Genomic DNA, 21,001 nt, shown 5'->3' with positions numbered 1-21,001 from the left:
TGAAGTGGCCTTTTATAGAAAGTGGTGATCAAATATCTACAGCAATGGTAGACCTAAACGCCTTCAGGCAGGTCAGCTGCTCGCCTCTGGTGGCGGGGTGGCCAAAACAACACTTCCACCGGCCTCCACGCTGTTGTGAAGTCCGCGAAAAATGGTGAAGTCATAACGTGGTTCCGTCATATGCGCCCTGCGGGCTGGAAGCGGTGAAAACCAAAACTAATCATTTTCAGGTCATTCTACAGAATTAATTACCGCACGCTCAAGTATTTAAATTACTGTTTCGGGTTGTCAGGCCATTAAAGGGGCCATGCAAACAAACCCAAGCGTGTTTTATTCGAAAGATTTTGTTTTATAGTGCCCCTAGCGCTTGCTCGGAAGCAAACGAGGCTTTATTTTTATTCACTGTGAAATTAATCAATTTAAACTAAAATTTTGATTATCCTGCCAAATTGTGCGTTTTTGCGATTACTGCAATGACATCACAAAAATTGCTCTGCAGCCGATTGCGGAGCCTTGTTTACCAATAGTCATCCTAGATGGCGCCACCATACCGCGAAGATCCCTTTTCTGCCTTTGCTTTGTTTTTGACCATATTTGCACTTGGTTTGTTTTTGTTATGGTAGAAAATAATCGTTTTGTGAAACAAGGCATTCGATCGACAAATATGGTGCTTACAGCTCATTTTACATTTTACATTTTACAAATTTTACAGCTCATTAAACTTTGGTGGCACTAGTGGCAAGAAACTGTATTGAGTGCCCATTTCAAATACCGAAGTTTAATGAGCTGTAAAATTATTTACAAGCTATGCATCAAAAAACTGCTTCGATTATTGCATTCACCAGGGTTCATAGCATTGGAAAATATAAAGATTACAGTTTTATGACGAACACTGCTTTGTCTATTGTTCCCACAAAAATGACTAATTATCTCCAATTATCTTGGGAACTAATTGACCAACTGGAAAAATAACGGCATATTTGAAATCAGTGGGAAAAAAACAGCAAGACTGACAGGTTTCCTAGTGTTTACTTGAAAATTAAAAGGAGCTGTTTTAAGAGCAGTGTCTCCCCTTAACTATTTCGTTACCGCGGGAAATTGACCAATTTTGAGGGGTCTAACAAAACATTTTTTCTGTGCTAGACACATAGGTTAGGCACACATCGCAGTGGCATGAACTGTAGATGATTCCATGCGCTTTTCAATGACACCAGTTTTAATAATGCTGTCATAAATAATGATTGCGAAAAAAATTACCAAATTAGAAGTTTTTGTCCAGGCGTGGAAGAAAATAAAAAATAGAAAGTTGTGTACAAACCACCAGTAGTAAAAAAAATTTAGGATATACATTCTGTAGGTAAACATTTCAAAAACCCGTCCTAGAAAAAAAAATTGCGTTGCATGGTACAATTTCTCAAATATCAAAGAAAATGTTAGCATGCGTGGTGTCCATGCCTTGCGGTGAAGCCCAACCTCTATTTCAAATTTTGACATTTTCGATGGTTGTCTGGAAGAAATCTGGTGGTTTGACATCATTAAAGACCCCATTAGCCTCCACGTGATGTAAAAACACCTTGCAAATGATTATAACCAGCACAATATTGAAGACAAGCAAGCCATGCGAACAAATTCGCTTGGAGTTCAAAACCAAACTCTGTGGTGGATGCTTGTTGACGTTCTGATCATGACTTATCAGTCAGAACTTTAATTTTTGGTTTATTATCATGTTCTGACTCACAATGGTAGCCCTGCTTGCAGGAATAAGGTACGATGTGCTAGAATAAATAAATCATGCCCAGCAAGCTTTCACCAAGCCGCCGTCGTGCTATGAAGTGAGTTCAGCACTACGAGCCTACTACATTGCAGCCCCACCTAACAATTTCGAAAAGAAACAGTTTCAAGGCTGTTGGAGACTTTATCAGAATAGACAGCTCTACTAAGGAGTGACACTAGACTTCCGGAAATACCCTCGGACAAAAACAAAACTGTTATCGCAGAAGTACGGCATGGGTAAAGTGGAAGCACGAGCGGCTTCGAGGCAAAGTAGTGGGCAACGGAGGCGCCATGGCAAATGAGCTTGTAGTTGGGTAACTGCGTAGTAGCGCCACATATGAATTTTGCAACGCAAAAACGAAACCGAAACTGTTGGAAACTGGCTGAAAATGCCAGGCACACTTGCTAGACATGCGGGGGACCATCAGAAATAAGCTTTGGCAGAATAAAGCTGTCCGTTCTCCGAACCAAAGATAATAGCTGGTGTCATTTTGAAGTAATTATCACCTCTCAACGGTGTCGGATTACAAAGCTGACAACATTGTTTGGTACTTGACTTGCCAGGAGCCTTTTGATAAAAAAAATATTATGGTATGCAGCCTAACCCCGAGTGGCATGCGTTTTTGTCAAGTGCAACAGCCACGCCCCCTTCCTCAAAAAGACAAGCACCTCAGCTCGCAAAAAATTCCGCCAAAAATGTCAGTGTCGCCGGAGCGGGAAAATTTCAACTGATTCTAAAAGTGCAGTGCCTAGACTAACCACTGGCCGCATTAGGTGTACGAGAAAGGACTACAACATGTTGAAATAGGCAATATAAATCATTGATCACCGGTGATCAATTCGAACAGGCGTGGTAACGAAAGAGTTAATATAAACTTTACATTCATCAAAGCACAATTTACATATGGATAAACTTGCTCGTGATATATGAAACGTAGCACTGAGCAAGTACGCCACCGCAACTAATGACACCAAACCATGCAAGGAAGGGAGGGAGGAGTAACGGAAGAGGCATTTTTTAACACATTTTTCTCGTGATAAAAATATAATCAAGTACACTACTGGTGATGGAACAGACCCTGAGCTCTGACCGCTCAGACCAGGTCAGCGGGTACTTCAAGTGAGACTGACACAGATGGCATCACGGGAGGCTCTGCTGAGTCACGCGCGGAGCCTGAGACATTTCTCTTCGATTTCCTGCGGCGTCAGATTTTCTATCGCAGAGATGGCATTGCAGACGCTGAGCGTGTTGTGGAGTGTGGTGCCGTTAACCCAGATCCTCCCATTCTGGCCAAGAGCCACCTCGAACGGAGTTCGCTTGCCAAGGGTCTGCAGCAAGGAGCAGTCCTTGGCGAGGAGCCTGGAAGGAGAAAAGGAAAAGAGAAAACAAGAAAAGGATTTAATTACTGTTTTGAAGCAACTGGTAAAAAACGAGAATGTGAAGACAGCGATGGTTACTTTAAAGGGGCATTGAAGTCAAAATACAAGTTGCTCTAGAATGATAGATAAGCTCACCGAGAGCACGCATATACCGCTCTTATGTGCGTATTTTTTAAAATAAGGTAGAAAATAGTGAAAACGTGAAAACAGGTGCGCCGCCACTGGCTATACCACGCAAGTCGCCTCAGAAGTGGTTAAAACGTATGGCATGTGCAATGTCTTTCCTGGCTGCCACTAGATGGTGCTACTCGTTCATACTTGGGGCAGCAGTATTGTTTTTTGAGGAAGCGTGCGATCTACGTTCGAGCAGTTGGTTCGATGCCAACATTCGCGGGGCCTCAAAAGGGCAATACATTTTCCTTCAAAAAAGTGCCGATACTGACCACGAGTCTAATGAAGGAACATTTTGCTTAGTGGTCCAGAGCTGCAAAGGACATGGGAATTCAGGAATGCATGGCTGGTTACACCGGAACTGACCAAGCCACTCAGTCCATGGTAGCATTGTGATCGGTTGCTTCTATACCGCTATACATCACTGGCTCGCTTGCTTTCAGTTTACCGTGACGCAAACAGTGGCTGCAGTCACTGTTTGTGTCATATTTGATCAGCATTCGATTAGCGATTTCTTAGCAATTAAGGCATATTTCGGCACAGAATTTACACTGAAATGGGTAAGGGAAGGCCAGAATTTCGTTTGAAACCAAGTTGCTGGTTGCCTTCAGTGTCCCTGTAAGTAAAGTGATCATGATGATCTTCAAGGGGAACAGTAACATGCCCCTCTGTTCTACAGTCTACTCTACCTCCACTGCATCTCACGAGAATGGAATCACGCGGCTAATTCTCTCATTACTGATCCCAGCCGTTGATCTGCTTCAAAACATGTAAGAGCCAACCAATCCTGCATTCAGCGAGGGTTGAAATCATGACAACATATTGTAACTATGGTTTGTGCTGGTTTTTATGACAAAAGTTCAAGGGCTTTCAAGGGCTTTCAAAGCTCTGTGCTTGGATTTTCAAGGACAACACTGACAGTTAGAAATCTAAACAGGACCACTGCTTAGAGAGAGAAAGATGGAGGATTAAAGTGATGAGAAACCATTGAAAAGTGGGAACAATGCTGGAGCCAACGTTTCAACAAGTGGCTTGGTGTTCGTACAAGTACCGCTTGTCGAAAAAAATGTCGCCTCCAGCAACATCTCTTTATTAACCCGGGTCACGGATGTACATATACATCTTCTGCAAACACCTTCAAAATGGTCAATAATGTATATGTATGTCATCGCTTGTATGTTTAAAAAGTGCGCCTTTTTCGCCAACTTCTCTTGCTTGGCATGTGCTGCCACACTGCAAAAATACGTCAAATTATTTTTTTGCGCCAATGGCTCTTCTTTTTATTTTTTTATGATTTACTTCAGCGGTGCGGCGGCTATCGCTTGCGCATCCGGTAACGAGGGGGCGCGCTGGGTATAGCCCACCGGGTACCCGGGCGCCTCTCGCTTCTTGCGTTTGCCACAGACCAACGGCGCCTGCGAAACTGATGAGGCTCTTTTCTCCCTTTTTTTTTGTATTTTATAGGAGCAGTGCGCCGTCTATCGCTCGCGCATCCGGCCGCTGGTTTCGGTATCGTCCTCCGGGTGCTTCCCGCTTTTTGCACCCGCGAAACTGATGTCTATCTGATTTCGATTCACTCAAAAGGTGCCAGCCTGTTACTCTCTTGTTTTTATTTAGAATTTTTCTTGTGTTACTCATGAATAAACCACATGTATGTAACAACACAAACGATTTTTTTGCCACTTAATGGTCACCCTAAAAAAATTACGATAATTTTTTCTCTAAATAAATTCACCCGAAGAATTTAAATCAGCAATAACAAAAATAGACCCTGGGGGGTAGCATTTGGCGAAAAAAATTCGACCCTCAAAGGGTTAAATGATCTCTCATAACTGCCTGTTAAAGTTACATGGACATGCACCGTGTGTGTCACAAAATCCAAACTTTTATTCGCTGAAGGAGATAAAACAAACGACACCCACTCATTAACCCATTGCGTAGACTTACGTTGTTTTTATGCTTATTAAGAAGTAAAATAGAAAAAATTCCAGGCCTTTCCAGGCCTTGAAAATAAGCTTTTCAAATTCGAGGCTTTTTGACGACCTTCTTGAACACTGTGTAATGCACACATGGAGGGACACACTTTTGTTTGAGCACATCCCCTGACAACATTTCAGAGCTTAGCTTTTTCTCCCAAACAGATAAACATACCTCTTATGAAGGGGCTAGAGTGCTGTATGAGAGAGCATCATTCAACGGCACTGGTATTCTAAAGATGAGCTGACACTCGTAGGTGCACGTGGTACGGTGGTTAGGGTAACACCCTTAATTTGCAATACACAAGGAGCAAGTTTGGTACTGGCTACAGGGCTTTATCGTTTCTTCATTTCTCGTTTTTTTTTAGTTTCGGTTAAAGAAAGTGCAAGAAGCAGCGCCTGTGAGAAAGTTCAGCAAGACGGCGCTTGTAAGGAGTACCGTTGGAGGAAGCAGCCACAAAACATTTCATAAAAAAAGAATGAAGACTTTGGGATAGTTTGCGCACCGAAGTAACACCTGGAGTATGAGGCGCACGCACTTACAGTGGAGGGCCACCAGGTGATCTTCAACTTGCGCCTAAACCTCAACGCACTGACATTTGTGTTTTATACATCCACCAGCAAGACGGCCGCTGTGGTATATGTAGAAGCTTCGTCCTAGGGCTTATCAGCACAGTGCATCAGCCACTGAGCCCCCTTTGTGGGTACAGAGTAGTTATAATTGTGATAGCAGTCACAGGGCTAGCCCTCCAGATTTCGTGCCTGCAAGCTGCCTATATTTTCATAATCAGGCACCTGGTTAACCGTCACACCTCCCCATTTCACTGCTGGAGTGTGTGGAGTGTGTGGAGGAGGTGGCAGAGGGCGAGCAAGGTAATATTTGTATTCATCTTCTTCTTTGCTCTTGATTGCAGCAACAGAAGCTTGCAAATAAATAGACAGCTGTAGGTTTTGTTAAACTGACACAAAACAAACCAGGGTAGGCAAAAAAACGAGTACGAAGTGTGCTGAAGCAAGTTAAGTTGGTGGTTCACTGAGAAAACGATTGCTGGAACACAAGCAACCACAACAAAAGAACTTAAGAAACAACAAAGCCCTGTTCTGCTTTCTCCAACTCCACCTACATGGGTCTCCCAAGGTGCCCTTATGCGGGTTGATTGATTGATTGACTGATATAATATGTACATACATACTGCACACCTTTCATAGGTCCAAGCAGGACAGGGGCTTTACAACAAAAACACGCAGAAAACAAAACAAAAAAAAAAAAAAAACAGCAGACGTTGTCAGCAGGCACTCCTTCACCAAAGGTTCCTGATGTCCTTTTGTATACGACTGCCACCCAACAACAGGCATAAGCAGTAAATATTGTTTTTGCCCGGAAGGCCTAACTTGCCAGCCCAAATGCTCACGTTTGCCAGCTGCTCAGATGCCATAAGCACCGACTGCTTGCGGGTGCAGTCCCGAATCAGCTGACCCTTGGCCTGGTTCAAACACACCTTTTACGTTACGGGCACGAGCCAGGCAAGCTCCAAAGTGGGGGCAAAGCGCATTGCACTTGAGCGTCTCCGGTGACACAGAGGACATTCACCCATTGTGTACGCCTCAGCTAGTGATAATTCCGGTTCCAAGCCGTGCTGGCAGGCTTATCTGACGCATTTTACAGCCAACAACGTGGCAGAGGTGCGGTGTGGCGATTACTGAGATATCGAGAATGCCCAGCCAATGATAACGTCGGATGCCAAGCATGTTGTTTCACGGAACTGAAACTGAAACTCATTTGAATTCTAATCTTGGACATCGTCCCATCAACACTGCATCTTGCATGCGCGTCACTGCTGTTAGTTGTTGCGGCCACCGCAGACATTGCAGGGTATTATTTCTTCTTTCAGGCTTTATAAACTAAACCCTGCTTTATTGACTGAATAAATGATAAAAAGTGTGTTCATTTGAGCCAGTCTATGCAATGCAAACAAAAACAGAAGTCTGGCAAATTCACTTCAGTGTTCCCTTAAGGCCCTTGTACAAGTCTTTTCTGTTTTTTCTTTAATTTTTTTGTGTGTGTTGGTAGTGCACTACCATTCAACCCTGGCCCTGGACACAGCCTACATAGAACACTGGTCATGGCTGGTCATTGGTCATGCCTAGCCATTTTTTGGTGAAACTTGAAGCCCAATTTTGAAAATTTATTGCTGTGCGGTAAATTTTGTAGAAGCAATAAATTTCCAGTCAAGCGATCAAACGCATGGCTTGGTACTAGCAGCATGCCACTGCAGCAGATCAATGAAGAATACTTTTCTGCCATTTGTTTCCACTCTAGTCGAGGGCTAGAACATCACGGCTGCAAATGTTGTTCTACCTTGAACATCGTATTGGACTATTGAGGACTAGGTTCGATTCCTCTACTCACAATTCAACGAACAAAAAGAAAAAAGAAAAATTCAGGCACAACCATACAAAGGTGCCCCAAATTTCAGTGTTGGCCGAAGTTATGGACTGTTTGAAATCCCATATCTGATTAGCCATTCTATCAAGCCTTGGCTGAGCCTCCTCCATGGGCACACGGAAACATTAGCTCGGCCACATATCCGGCTTTCTGCAGACGTCAACTACGCCACACCTCCCGAATGCATCGATAGCAGCATAAACAGCTGATGCTGGAAAAGAAGGCTCCATTTGAGAAATCCTGCCAGAGTGTGACATAGGTTGTCGTGTGGAAAAAAAAAAAATTAAAGCAGTCCCACTCAGCGTGAAAACTGTCAAGTGTGGAGCACTGATTAGCCAAAGGGGCTGTGGCGCCCTCTCTTGACTAATTTCAGCATCAGCCTTGCACTGACACTGAGAGTAGCCAAGAGAAGGCACCGCAGCCCATGGAAGGCCTATAAAGAGACACTGCATTGAGTTTTCCTTAATTTGGGATAATTAATGCGTTAATTCATGATCTTTTCTTACTTTATATTCATCATTATCATCATCATCAGCCTATCTACACCCACTGCAGGGCAAAGGCCTCTCCCATTATTCTCCAATTACCTCGGTCCTGTGCCAACTGTGACCAATTTATCCCCGCAAACTTCTTGATCTGATCTGCCCATCTAACTTTCTGCCGCCCCCTGCAACGCTTGCCTTCTCTAGGGATCCACTCTGTTACCCTTAATGACCAGCGGTTATCTTGCCTTCGCATTACATGCCCTGCCCACGTCCATTTCTTTTTCTTAATCTCTACTAATATGTCCTTAACACATGTTTGTTCCCTGACCCACTCCACTCTCTTCTTGTCCCTTAATGTTACACCTATCATTTTCCGCTCCAGTGCACGCTGAGTCGTTCTCAATTTAAGTTGAACCCTCTTAGTGAGCCTCCAGGTTTCTGCCCCGTAGATGAGTACCGGTAAGATGCAGCTGTCATACACTTTCTTCTTCAGCGACAATGGTAGGCTGCCATTCAATATCTGAGAATGTCTGCTGTATGCACTCCAACCCATTCTTATCCTTCTAATTATCTCTGCCTCATGGTTGGGATCTGGGGTCACAACTTGGCCTAAGTAGATATATTCGCTTACCACTTCCACTGCCTCGCCACCATCTCAAACCGCTGTGCTGTCCCGAGGTTATTGATCATTACTTTAGTTTTCTGCATATTAATTTTCAGGCCCACGGTTCTACTCTGTTCGTCCAGTGCGGAAAGCAAGCTTTGCAATTCGTCCCCCGAGTTACTTAGCAAGGCAACGTCATCAGCAAATCTGAGGTTACTGAGGTATTCTCCATTAACCCTTACTCCCACCTGTTCCCAATCCAACGTTCTGAATACTTCTTGTAAACATGCTGTGAATAACATTAGAGAGATTGTGTCTCCTTGTCTGACACCCTTCCTTATAGGTATTTTACTGCTCCCCTTATGGAGGATGATGGTAGCTGTGGACCCATTGTAGATATCCTCTAGTATTCTTACATATTGCTCATCTGCCCCCTGGTTCCGTAATGCCTGAATGACTGCTAGGGTTTTGACCAAGTCAAATGCTTTCTCATAATCTATGAAGGCTATATATAGGGGTTCAGTATACTCAGCGCACTTCTCTATCATCTGATTGATCGTGTGAATATGGTCCATTGTTGAATAACCTTTACGGAACCCTGCTTGTTCTTTAGGTTGACTGAAATCTAAGGGTGCAGAAATTCTGTTAGCGATTACCTTACTTTATATTATTGTATACTTATTTGCGGCCTGCAACGGCAGCTTCCGCAGCAATGCCACAGTGCAAATATCACCCCAACGCTTTGCATATAAGCAACAAGTGCCCGTGTGGCGCAACGGGATTGACATCGGCTTCGTAACACGAGGGGCCCACGTTCAATCCTCACCAGGGGAAGTGGTGATCTTTTCGAAGCCTCTGTTTGGGTGCGTGACACCGTGTGACTGCGGTGGCTAGATACAGTGACCCCAGAACAGCTACGATGACAGGTCGGGCCCATAAAGTGCTCTGCACTTAAAAGAGGAAGGGCGAGAACATAAAGAGCAAGAGAAAGAGAGTGAGAGTGGTGCTGACTTGTTGATGAGGTTGACGGGGACCTTGATGAGGAACGCTGTGGGGCTCCGGAGGACTCCCAGCATGCCCTTCTTGCCATAGCTGTCGACGCATACCAGCTCCGGCTCTATGCCTCGGTTGGCCATCAACACTTGCGCCATCACCAGGTCTCCCACCTACGCTCCGTCACGGGGGGAAAGAAAAAGGACAGCGCTTGCAACAAAAATTGAATTCGGCCGAGACAACGCCTTTTGACTGAAACAAAAAGGTGCTAAAGAAGGTGACAAGGCACGCGTTTGCCCGTTGAATGAAAATGTATGTGCCTCGCCGAGCAAAGGCATGTCAGTGTCTTTTCCCTGTCAGCTGGAATGCCGAAACCACCATACCCTCCAAGTGTACCACATCTTCCATTTCTTCCATTATCTTATCTTTCTCTCGTGCCTTGTCAGAAAATTGATTGGTTGATGATTATGGGTTTTAATGTGCCGACGCTTCACAGGCGATGAGGCGCGCGGTAGTGGAGGGCTCCGGTTTAATTTTGACCACCTGGGGATCTCTATCGTGCACCGAAATGTCGAACACATGGGAGTTTTTGCTTTTCGCCTCCATCAGAAAAGCGGCCGCCGAGGCTGGGAAACGAGCCCTTGTCCGAACATATGCCATCTGGTACATGACCCAGTCTTGTCAGTGTCATTAAACTTTTCGCAGTGCTCTAACAAACGCAGCAGGCAGCATGACTTGGTTACAGTGAAGGTCCAGGACAAGAGCTTATCCTGCACTAAACTGGGGGACAACTTTCTGTGGCAATGTAGAGAAAGCTACGGGGAGGGGGGGTGAGCTAACTGCTCAGTGATACTGCGCCAAATTAGTCCCCAATAAACTGGTTTCAATTTCAGTTGCAGCGTGGCAGTTACACCTTTGCTTCAGTTCATTTCTTTGCATGAGCTCCAAGGTTGAGTGAGCTGAACCACGGTCACCGAGCGTACAGGCGTATTGGAGTCTTTTTCCCTACACTTCATTTGTTTCTAAACACAAGCCAACGCTTCGACTGGAGAACTTCAGGTAACTTCAGGGTACCACTCAGAACCTCCGGCTTGAGTTGTATGACAGCACGCTCGCTTAAGCCGGAAAGCTGGCTAACCGAACGAACTGCGAAAATGACGAAGAGTTCCTGTTGCTTGAGTCTCACTTGGGCGTACACGTTGCAGACCCACCCCTTGCCTCATTTCTTTTGAGAGGTTTTGGTCCTCGAGCTTTCAGAAAATTTTATGCGGCGAATGAAGTGGCGAGCTACCGGAGGGAAAGGAACGCTCCGTCGACGAGGATGCCAAGTCTTTTTCTGAAGAGAACATGTGACGCCAGCGGTGAGTGCTGCAACCGAAAAAATCCAGAAAATCTAAAAAATAATGCTCCCTGTTTTACATATTCTGGCTAAAAATGCAGTGGCATCATCACTCCAAGGCTTACAAAAAAAAAGAACTACATATTTTTGAACTGCTGAGGTTATACTCAACAAACTATTTTTGTTGAACTACTTCCAGCTTACGCAGCGAAATGGCAGGGTTTGGCTCTGTAGCTTTGACTGCATGGCCACAGAAAGTTGTCCCTGAGTATACTTGTGCTGCATGTCTCACTTAGCCCGTCTTTAGTGCACCTCAGGATTAAGTTCTGATTGAAGCCAAATAGGCGGATGGAGGGCAACATCTAAAATAAAGCACTGCTAACAAGCTATCAGGCTACAAAAATAAAAATAAAGCCATTACACTCAATGTGAAAGCTGTCGGAAGTGCAGAACAGTGATTCACAATAATGGGCTGTAGCGCCGTTACCCGCTCACTGCTACCACCACACGCAATTCAAATTTGCCGCCTTCGCAGTGCTCACGAGCCTAAAATTGCGCCAGCGGGAGGAGTGTTGTTCTTTTTGTGCTTGCTCTTCCTCCCATACGTGCTAGCGTTGCACTGCCACTTTTTTTCGCTTACTATCGTAAAAACCAACCCATTGAGCGTTCCTAACTAAATGAATGCGGGCGCTGCCGTTTAGTTACGTATATCTTGCCTCAAATGTACCTCCAGTTTTCTTTGCACTAAACAACAGAGAGATGTATGGCAAGTGCCAGCAGTTCTCGAGTTTCGAATGCTTACAACTATAAACCGCTCGGCTTCCGAAGCCTCTGGGTTACGCCGCGACGACGGAACGCCGCTTGGCTCTACTTGGGTCCAGCAAGCGAGCTATGACGACAAAGCGAGCCCCTTAGTGCTCTGCCCTAAAAAAAGAAGTGCAACAGAAACGGGTTCTCTGCTGAGGTGCTTCTCCATGGACATTGTTCCAGCGCTACATGACAAGGGGTGACTCTCGGCACTGCACATGGGCGTCCGGAAGGGAGAGGCAAGGGGGGGCAGCTGCCCCCCCTTGGATATTGGGATATTTGTATGCACTACAAAAGAGCTGCACAGCTTGGTTGGCCCATAATTAAAATAACTTTGCCCTGAAGGACGGAAGAGAGGAGAGAACGACACCGACGGTCTCTCCTTTGTCCCGCCCTTTAGCGCAAAGTTTTTTTTAATTATGTACGTGAACCAACTAGCGCAGCAATCCACGCTACTCAAATGATTAACACACTCAGGTCCTGCGTATCCATATGAAACGCCCTTCAGGACTGCGGTCAACATTGCACTTTAGACACTGACTAACATTGCCGGTCATGTGACGGCAGTGAAACAGACTGCCTGGGCTGGCTATTGAAGATAGCAAACAATTCTGAAAGGTTTGACTTTTTTTTTTCTAAACTCTAGATTTATGCAGTCTTACTGCAAGAACTTCAGTTTTCGGACAAAGTTGCAGCTATATCTTGCAAAAAATTTTCACCGCTACACCTAGTAGGGAGAGTGTAACATCGTCCCGTGCCGTCCCATCACCTTGTACACCCCTTTCCTTCGAAATTGCGAAATGTCGGCACCACCCAAGCCCCGAAACGAAACCTATAAATCAGCTCCTCAAAACGCTTGTATGCCTGTACTGCATTGAAAGGCATGGAGGCGAGTAGTAGTATCTTTATTGTGTGAGCCATTTTAACAGACTTCATCACACATGTCATCTCGCAATTTGCCCAGAAAAACCCGAGGCGTCTGCACCTGCTATTCAAGGAAGATTGACGGAGTGCAGTTCTATGTATGTGAATGTATTGTACTGTGTGCTGGTGATCAGTTGGCATGAGTCGAGAACCCTCACGCAGCGGGACTGGCCACTCTTTACAAAGTGATAGTAACTTTTTGCATTTTGTTCATTAACTTTATTTCTTTGTTAGGGAATAAAATCCAATGCATATCCTCCACGTCTGGTTCTAATTCGCTGTTTGCACTTTTTGTAACCACAAACAGCAGCGCCTTTTTGGTACTATATAACCGTACCCCCCCCCCGCTAATGGATGCCCCCCCTTGCAAAAAATTCTGTGGACGCCCTTGGCACTGCAGCATGTCTGACAAAGCTACAACCTAACGTAGAAGTGTGTGAATGCTTCTTCTTTACTGTAAATATTTAGTTGGGAAAGGTAAAACCTTTTAAGTTTATGTCATCCCACACGTATTCTTAAATGGTGAACTGCTCCAGATTAAAGTAACACCCTGCTCACTTTGGTTGCACTGATAACCAGTTTGTCCATTTCTAAAAGGCGCCGGTGATTACATCTGCCATGTTAGCAACCTGCATTTCTTACTGTTCTTGTTCTGCTGCTACAATTAGCCATATACATTTATGCTTGTTTTCGGACGCGTCATGCTTTAATATAACATCCTGAAACACGATTAAACAAAACACATTGTAAATTATAAACTATTTTAAAACAAAATGTCACAAAATGTTTCCCTAAAAAAATTGGGAGGGGGCAGAGTTCTCAAAACACCGCCTCTTAATACACTACACCGTTGTCTCCGCTAGTCTATTAAAGGTATAAAAGGTGACTAAAGGTTTCTTTTAAAGGGCACGGCCAAAGAAGGTTGTAAAACCACTGTGCCGTGTCTGCTTTGATGCCCTCAGTGAGGAAGAGTCCCATATTTCTCTTCAATAGTAAAATGAAAGAGATCAAACAGTAAAAAAATCACACATCTCCACGCCGTGAACGATGCCGAGGGTGCGAAGCACTGGGACGCAAGTTGTGTATTGCTTGTGTGATGAATGTCATCGTCCGTGCGTGCTGATGCACTCTGAGTTTTGAATGATTTTGAGGTGCAGTAGATGCGCTGTAAATGACAAGCGCCACACGAAAGACAATTCGCGTCCCAGTACTTCGCACCCTCGGCATCGTTCACGGCATCTTTTTCCGCGAATTATCATTAGATGGTTAGGGTTGTTGCTTTATTTTTGCATTTTCTACCCTTGAAATTCGCACTCTTTGCTACTGCAGTTACCGGCGCTCTCCCCAGATGGCGTGCGGTGCCGCTCTCGATAGATGGCGTACAATGGTGTGCTCACGTAAAGCCAGTAAAGCCCCTTGCGCACGGACATCGTCAGACATCGGCACGGACATTGCGAGGTCCTAAAGGGCTTCGCCCTTAACCCTTTGAGGGTCGAATTTTTTTTAAAAAAACTTTCCCTGGTGGTCAAATTAGTTTATTGCAGATTTGGAATGTACAAAATGTCTAAAGTAAGGATTAAATGGTAAAAAATTATCAGGAACAGTATTTTGGGGTCAGCATCACTTAGAACTGAAAAATGTTCAATAGTATTTCAGAGTGTGGTATTCCTTGAAACACGGGTCTACGCACAGTGCCTTATCGCAGCCTGCACGCATAAAGCGCATGTCCGAAAATGAGCTGTCTTCTTCCGAAGAAAGACTGTCTTCCGATTCAGACTCGGTGAAAGGAGCAAACTCAGAGTCAGAAGAGTCATCGCGGTCGGTGTCATCAGAGCGGGCAGTTCGTTGGGCCATATCACCGCTTTGCCGTGCATCTGAAGAACTCGAAGGCAACCCAGTAAACGACGAGAGCGAGAATAACTCATGCGCGCCGGTGATAAACAAGCTACTAATAGCAGCGCCAATATAGATAGAAATCAACTTCCGCCGCCCCCGCAACGGAGTCTCCGATTAGGTTACTTCAGTTCTAAGCAAGGAGGGCAAGAATACTAGTGAGCGTGGGTAATAAAGAAGATAAGAGCAGCGCCAATATAGATCGAAATCAACTTCCGCCGCCCCTGATAGCGAGCGCCGATCAAGTTTCGCGCGCCTCCGATGCGATCACGTGGCGAAACTGAAACCACGAAACGCGTTGACACGTACAGACGCCGTAACGCGCCGAAGCCAGATAGTTCTGTTTTTCACCGCAAGAAGGTAGCCCAATCAAATTTCAAACACTTCTTGTAAGTCCCAGGAGGTGGCAGCACCTCCCAGGGAGCATGCATTGTTAATATGGCGCGAAATTTCAAACGGATGCTCGAAGTCGTACCCGTACGGCAAAGACCTTGCGGGACGGAAAACCGCCGCAGTACACGTACGGCAAAACCCTCAAAGGGTTAAAATATTGTTTGTGCGTTGCAGTACATGCCTTAACACATACCGTATTTTTGTGGATTCTAAGCACCCTCCCCTACTTTTGGAAAAAAAATTGGAAAAAAAGTTTGCATGTGAATCTGAGCCCCCCCTTTCCTAAGCAACCATCGCAAGGTGGATTTCACACGCGTGGAAGCGGGCCCGAGTTGACGCTGTGGCCAAGTCTTTTATGAAGTGTTCAATAACAAACCACTTTGAGGAAGCGGAAGACGACCTGCTGTGAGATACCGAAAGCGGCGACTCAAGTGGTGTGACACGCTTGAGTGGTAGTGAGAGTGACTGAGTATCAGACGTAAGCAGTCTGTTCACTGCCTGCATGTATTTTTCTTTTGAATATCAGCCAACTAAAACATTATATCTTGTGCCCGTCTCGTCGAGATACCACACCGAAAAATGAAGGGGGGGGGGGGGGGGAGGGGGGGGAGTAATTTACATTTTTCGAATCTAGGCACCCCCTCTATCTTTGGGCATCACGATCGTGGAAAAAAGGGGGTGCTTAGAATCAAGTAAATACGGTATATCTAAGCTGTTACCCAAAACTGATGACGGGACTCATGCCAGTTTATTTGACAAAAATTCAAGGGTTTCAGAAAACTTTTATGGCCCTGTGTGTAGATTTTTAAGGACCACATGTGGCCGTATTCTGAGCCTGTCCTCCACACTATGCGTTGTTTCGAATAAGCTTAGAGCGGAGAATACCGCAATGCTTGTGCGTGCAGAAATCGCTTTCGAGGAGCTTCTCGACTGGAGGATCGAGTAGAGGAGGAATTTAGAATACCAGGGGTAGTCTGTAGGAAGATGGGGGGCTTGAAATTGTCGAAAAATGGTAATGCTGCTGGCGACAACGCTTCAACAAAGGGACTTGTCATTAGATGAGTCTCCTTATTAAATTATGAATTCAGTGACGTCCTTTTCTCCGACGATTTCTCAATTTTTTGCTGGAGTTACACAGATAAGCACCATCAGTTTGTTATGAAACGCTAAGTTTCATTTTATAACAAAAATTAAACAAACAACATTCACTCAGTCCTTAAAAAGCTTTATGTTACATTTACAGTTGTCGAGAAGAAAATTTTAATACTTCAAGGATTTTCAAGGGTCTATAAAAATTCCGGAACTCTTCCACCCTTGAAAACAAGTTTTTCGAATTCAAGGGTTTTCAAGGACCGAGTGAGCCTTGTGGTGAGCTAGATGGGGACATGCACATCACAACCAACGTCCCATAATCTCAGAAAAAGAAAAAAAAGAAAGATTGCAACACAATTGCAAAAAAACAAGACGGAAACAGCAAGTAAATAATTAAATCATAATGATTACAGCACATGTTGACTTGCCGATTCTATCAGTAATATGTCAGTTACCACAACTCGTGTTCTCATACCCAGTGCTGCTTAGGGAGCATTCAACAGTAGCTTCAGAATTAAATTTGACAATGGGTTCAAGGATAGCAAAATAACCAAGTAGAAATGCACTTTACAACTGCGCAGTTGCTTTCTTGCATTTTGTTTTCCGGGATGCACAAAAGTGCCGGCGCATAATACAAGTGCGGTATTGCAAATCAATGTTTCTACATTGCCATACAAAGCTCTCTGTAAGAGCAGCTCTACCTGTGAGCACACATTATCCCATGAGTGACAACAAACCCACTTTTCACGCTTGTTTACTCACATCGACATCAGGTCTGTTCCTTTTGGTGGCTCCTTCGAAAGCGAAGACAGACAGTGAAGCCAGTTCACTGGCGCCAATGTTGACCCGAATGGTTTCACCACCCTTGGACGTCACCACACCAATGACACAGTCACCTTTTGCTGGAATATACTGGAAAAATAAAAAAGCGAGATAAGGCCCGTTGATGCTTGTGTTGGGAGCGACAAAAGTGACGTGATTTCTGTCACTCTAGTTGCGTTACTTAAAGGAGCCATGCAGAGAAAATACAACTTCGTTTAATTTTAAAGAACTAGGATTCAGTATCTCACTCAGCTCCATTACAGCCACAAAAGATGTTTTTTTAACGAAAAAAAAGTAAGAAGTATTTAAGAACTTTCAAATTTTGCGCCACAGTGACGTGTGATGAGCAAGAATGATGTCATATGGGCCAGCAATAAAACACAATTTTCAGTGCGTTAACTGCACGTTAGCATTCGAGTGATGCTGTCAAATGGAACTAGAGGCCCCATTACAGACGTCCAGTCATGTGTCGTCGCGACAGGTCAGTTAGGCGGCCGCCAATCGCACAAACAAGGTTCCGTGACGCCATAGAAAAGTTGCGGGAAATTGGCTCAAGGGTCGCGACTGCTTCACACGTTTTCTTTAATATCTCCATTATTTGTTCAAAGATTGCGATGATATTGGTATCATTGTTATCGGGACTAAGCAGTCTTTCTAATAAACCCAACTTGTATTTTGTCTTCATGGCTCCTTTAAGTTGCTCTTGTTGTGGCAACGAAAATTGACGAGACCAAACAAGAGCAATGTGAGCGACGTCAGGAGACTAGAGCAATAGAAATTGCGTCGCTTTTGTCACTCCAGTCGCAAATGTGAACACGCCTTTATACAATGGGAACACGACCCTCATGCAAGGCATCAGGTCCCTGAGAAATGTTGACGCCTCCATATCTCTCCCTCAATTTATCGTGCCACTCAGTGCCTTCCTTACCTTATCTTCCATATGTCTTCTTTACTGCATTTCCTGACCACCTTACAATAATCCTAGAAGTTTGGGTGCTTCCAGCCTTTTGGCACACAGACATGTTTTCTTCTTGGATTAAAGCACAATGCACGATTAGTATAAAACTAGCAAATGGTCAGCCAGTTGGCTGAGGAGACACATTTAGCATATAAAAACTGTCTGGCAAAGCAAGTGCCTCTGGCTTTATCTATCTGCAAATCTGGTAGTTCAGCGCATACTTGACGCTGTTCAGCCCTTAGCCACAGTACAAACAACTAGCTGTTGTAGAAGATGAAAACGGTTCTGCCTTTTGCAGATCTTCACGACCCGTTATTGCTACGTGTGAAGCATACAAAGTGACTGCTTTTGAAGTGAAAGCATCTAATATGCATGCCACTAAAACCTGCTATCTGCAATGACTGTCAATTTTGAAAGACTTTGGCAAGGAATGTTTGTTTGCAGTTCATTCATTCAGCTTTAATCCCCTAACACAAAGTTTTTAAATTAAGAAGTTTGTTTACTATGTCGCATCTATTAGTAGAAACAATTATAAAGAACGCCTGTCAGGGATGCTGAGGGTTCACAAAAAAAATGAAAGACCGCCACCTTTATCAAACAGCAAATCTCGCCATGGCTACATAAAGCAGGGCTGCATAAAATGCACGTATACTTCGCGCACTGCAAGGATTGCATGGCTAAGCTGGTGCTTCTATGCCGCAGGTTATCTCGCAATATTGCTACGCACAACTGAAATTTTTTATCACATTAAATACATCGTATTACTGCCATTCAGAGATGAAGTTACAAAGCTACGATAAAAAAAAAAAAAAAAGAACACGAAACCAATACACCTTGGAAGATACGTAGAACACAGCAAGCAGCCTCCTGGCCTTTTAAGTTATTTTTGCCCCTGTACTGGCCTATCACGGTATTCCATGCATTTAGACGCGGAGCTTATTTTCGTCTTTATCTGTCATTTTCGTCTTTATCCGTCTAGCCTGCGGTTACTACACGTGTATCGAAATACAACGAACACAATGGTACTCGATGCAGGCATTAAGTTGCATTCTCACGAACGGAAATGTGGTTACAAGGACCGCTTTGAGATAAGAATACATTAGAGATGTTTGCTAAAATCGCGATTACCCTCTTTTGGTGACCCTCGACCCAGTAAGTGTTCGGTCGCCGGTGCTTTAAAATCCCGGCACGGGTAGCGACGATGCGTTCTCCCTCCTTACGCAGTCCCGGTCCAACTATGCACTTCTTCTGGTCAGTTGCAGAGGCCTCTATAGTATCACCGGGAAGAACTAATGTATTCACTGACATTTTAAAACGAATTTGATCACGGGAAGAACAATCCAACTACGAGCACGAGAAAACACGCTCGGAAACACACAACTTCAAAACATGAAGGAAAGGATTGACTGGCCTTGTCTTGTCTATTAGAAAATCCGAAAGTTGGCTAGGCGATTTGTTGCTTGACGACACATTTTAAACCGCTGTACTCTGTGCGTCCTTACCTTTATGCCTCGCCTCTTTACGCTCGGTTACAGTAAAAGCTCGTTCGAATGAATTAAATTTCGAACTAATGAAAGTACCTTGCAATTGGAAAGGAGTAGGGTATGTCAGCCCTTTGATGCGTGAAAAGCCCATGATTGCCAGAGTTTACTGATGATTGCGGCCTGCTTTTTGTCGCTAAAGGCGACAGTAAGCACTTTTTGGTCTAACGAACGAATGTAACAGAAAGTCTCATCTTCGCCTTCTTGAAGACTAAAGAAGAGACGGCCGGCGTTCCATCCGGTAATGACTTTGGACGGACGGGTCCTCGCCCTCTTTGTCATCATTGACAGCGACTGGTTCCGCCGTTCTGCCGTTTTGCGCTTCCGACTCGAGATATGATGCCATCATCTATCAGTGCACCACACTCACCACTGTGTGCTCGCAAAGAATGCTTTTTAGATGCGACGCATCTCTTGCTCTGAGGCATGTCCCTCCCGCGTCGGCGTCGGCGGCGTCCGCACGCCACCTGCGCATGCGCGACTCTCCTCCGCTGTCTCCTCTCATGAACAGGCGCTGTGACTATAAAGCGGGTAGCGCGCTGCGGCGGTTCAGTCAGCGCTCGCTCTCGTTCGACTTCACGTCACTTTGCTTGACGACTGCGTGCCTGACTTGATTCTTCCGATGAAGACGTGATGGAAGCGACAGTCCCTTTAGCGAGTGGACTGACGCAATCCAATACCAGCGTCAGTCCAAACGCACCCCCCTGATGCGTCGCATCACATCAGGGTTCCCTCGCGGGAAGATGGGCGTAATTTTTCAGAACGTCCGTCATTTAAAATTTAGGCTGGTATTTACCCCGTTTCGCCTTCGTTCTGCGCAGCCTTGTGTGTATACGCACAGGGTGCGTTTTTTTGCCTGTGTGCAAGGCTCCAAAGCGCCAGAACGTCGGTGCTGTGGCGCGTGGTTCCGACAGACCTTCTTCCGTGGCGATTTGTGCATGCGCCGTCTGCCGGTCTGCCGTTCTCGGCGGTCCCCTCAGGCATCGACATGTATTTTCACAATGCCAAACGCACAAGCCCGGACTGACCCTAGACCACTCTCCCCCGATCGGTAGCCTTCCCAGCGCTTTAGTCACGTTACCGGTTCATCTTGGGGCAACGCATAGTGAAAAGTGGCAACATTGGCAAAACATGCTCCACCGCGGCCTCTAGTTTTCTAACACTGGCGCGAGTGCGTTTACTTTGGCAATCTCAAACATAGTTTGCCTTGGCAACCAGTCACAAGTCGCTCGCGAATTCACTTACGGTTAGGTGATCCCGGTCAGCTCGAGGCCACACCTTACGACATGTGGGCACTGCAGGCGTACCACTCACTCCCATTGGGAAGCACACAATGCGTTTGGCATTGCAAAATACTGGAGACGATGCCTCAGACCATCGCCTCCTGTATTTTGCAATGCCAAA

At 45.1% G+C, this 21,001-nt stretch overlaps 1 protein-coding gene across 1 annotated transcript; it reads right to left on the bottom strand.

The window, feature by feature from the left end:
• Positions 1–756: 756 nt before the first annotated feature.
• Rrp40 (exosome complex component Rrp40) lies at positions 757–19,478 on the bottom strand. The gene is made up of 4 exons (XM_077693692.1): positions 19,185–19,478; positions 17,039–17,188; positions 9,847–10,001; positions 757–3,133 (listed from the first exon to the last, which is right to left on the bottom strand). Exons 1-4 carry the CDS (start codon positions 19,362–19,364, stop codon positions 2,935–2,937), a joined length of 684 nt encoding a protein of 227 aa, XP_077549818.1. The 5' UTR covers positions 19,365–19,478; the 3' UTR covers positions 757–2,934.
• Positions 19,479–21,001: the final 1,523 nt, after the last annotated feature.

Source organism: Haemaphysalis longicornis, unplaced genomic scaffold (genome assembly GCF_048455015.1).
Source record: "Haemaphysalis longicornis isolate Haplotype H1 unplaced genomic scaffold, Haemaphysalis longicornis Haplotype H1 scaffold_12, whole genome shotgun sequence".
NCBI lineage: Eukaryota > Metazoa > Arthropoda > Arachnida > Ixodida > Ixodidae > Haemaphysalis > Haemaphysalis longicornis.
This window is presented reverse-complemented; position numbering and strand designations above follow the sequence as displayed.

Excerpts from the sequence above, each read along its gene's own strand:
- Rrp40 (XM_077693692.1), bottom strand. The coding sequence starts at position 19,364 with ATGTCAGTGAATACATTAGTTCTTCCCGGTGATACTATAGAGGCCTCT. Across the intron at positions 17,189-19,184 it reads TCGAGGGTCACCAAAAGAGG|TATATTCCAGCAAAAGGTGA; the intron begins GTAATCGCGATT and ends TTATTTTTCCAG. Across the intron at positions 3,134-9,846 it reads CCCGTCAACCTCATCAACAA|GCTCCTCGCCAAGGACTGCT; the intron begins GTCAGCACCACT and ends TTCTCCTTCCAG.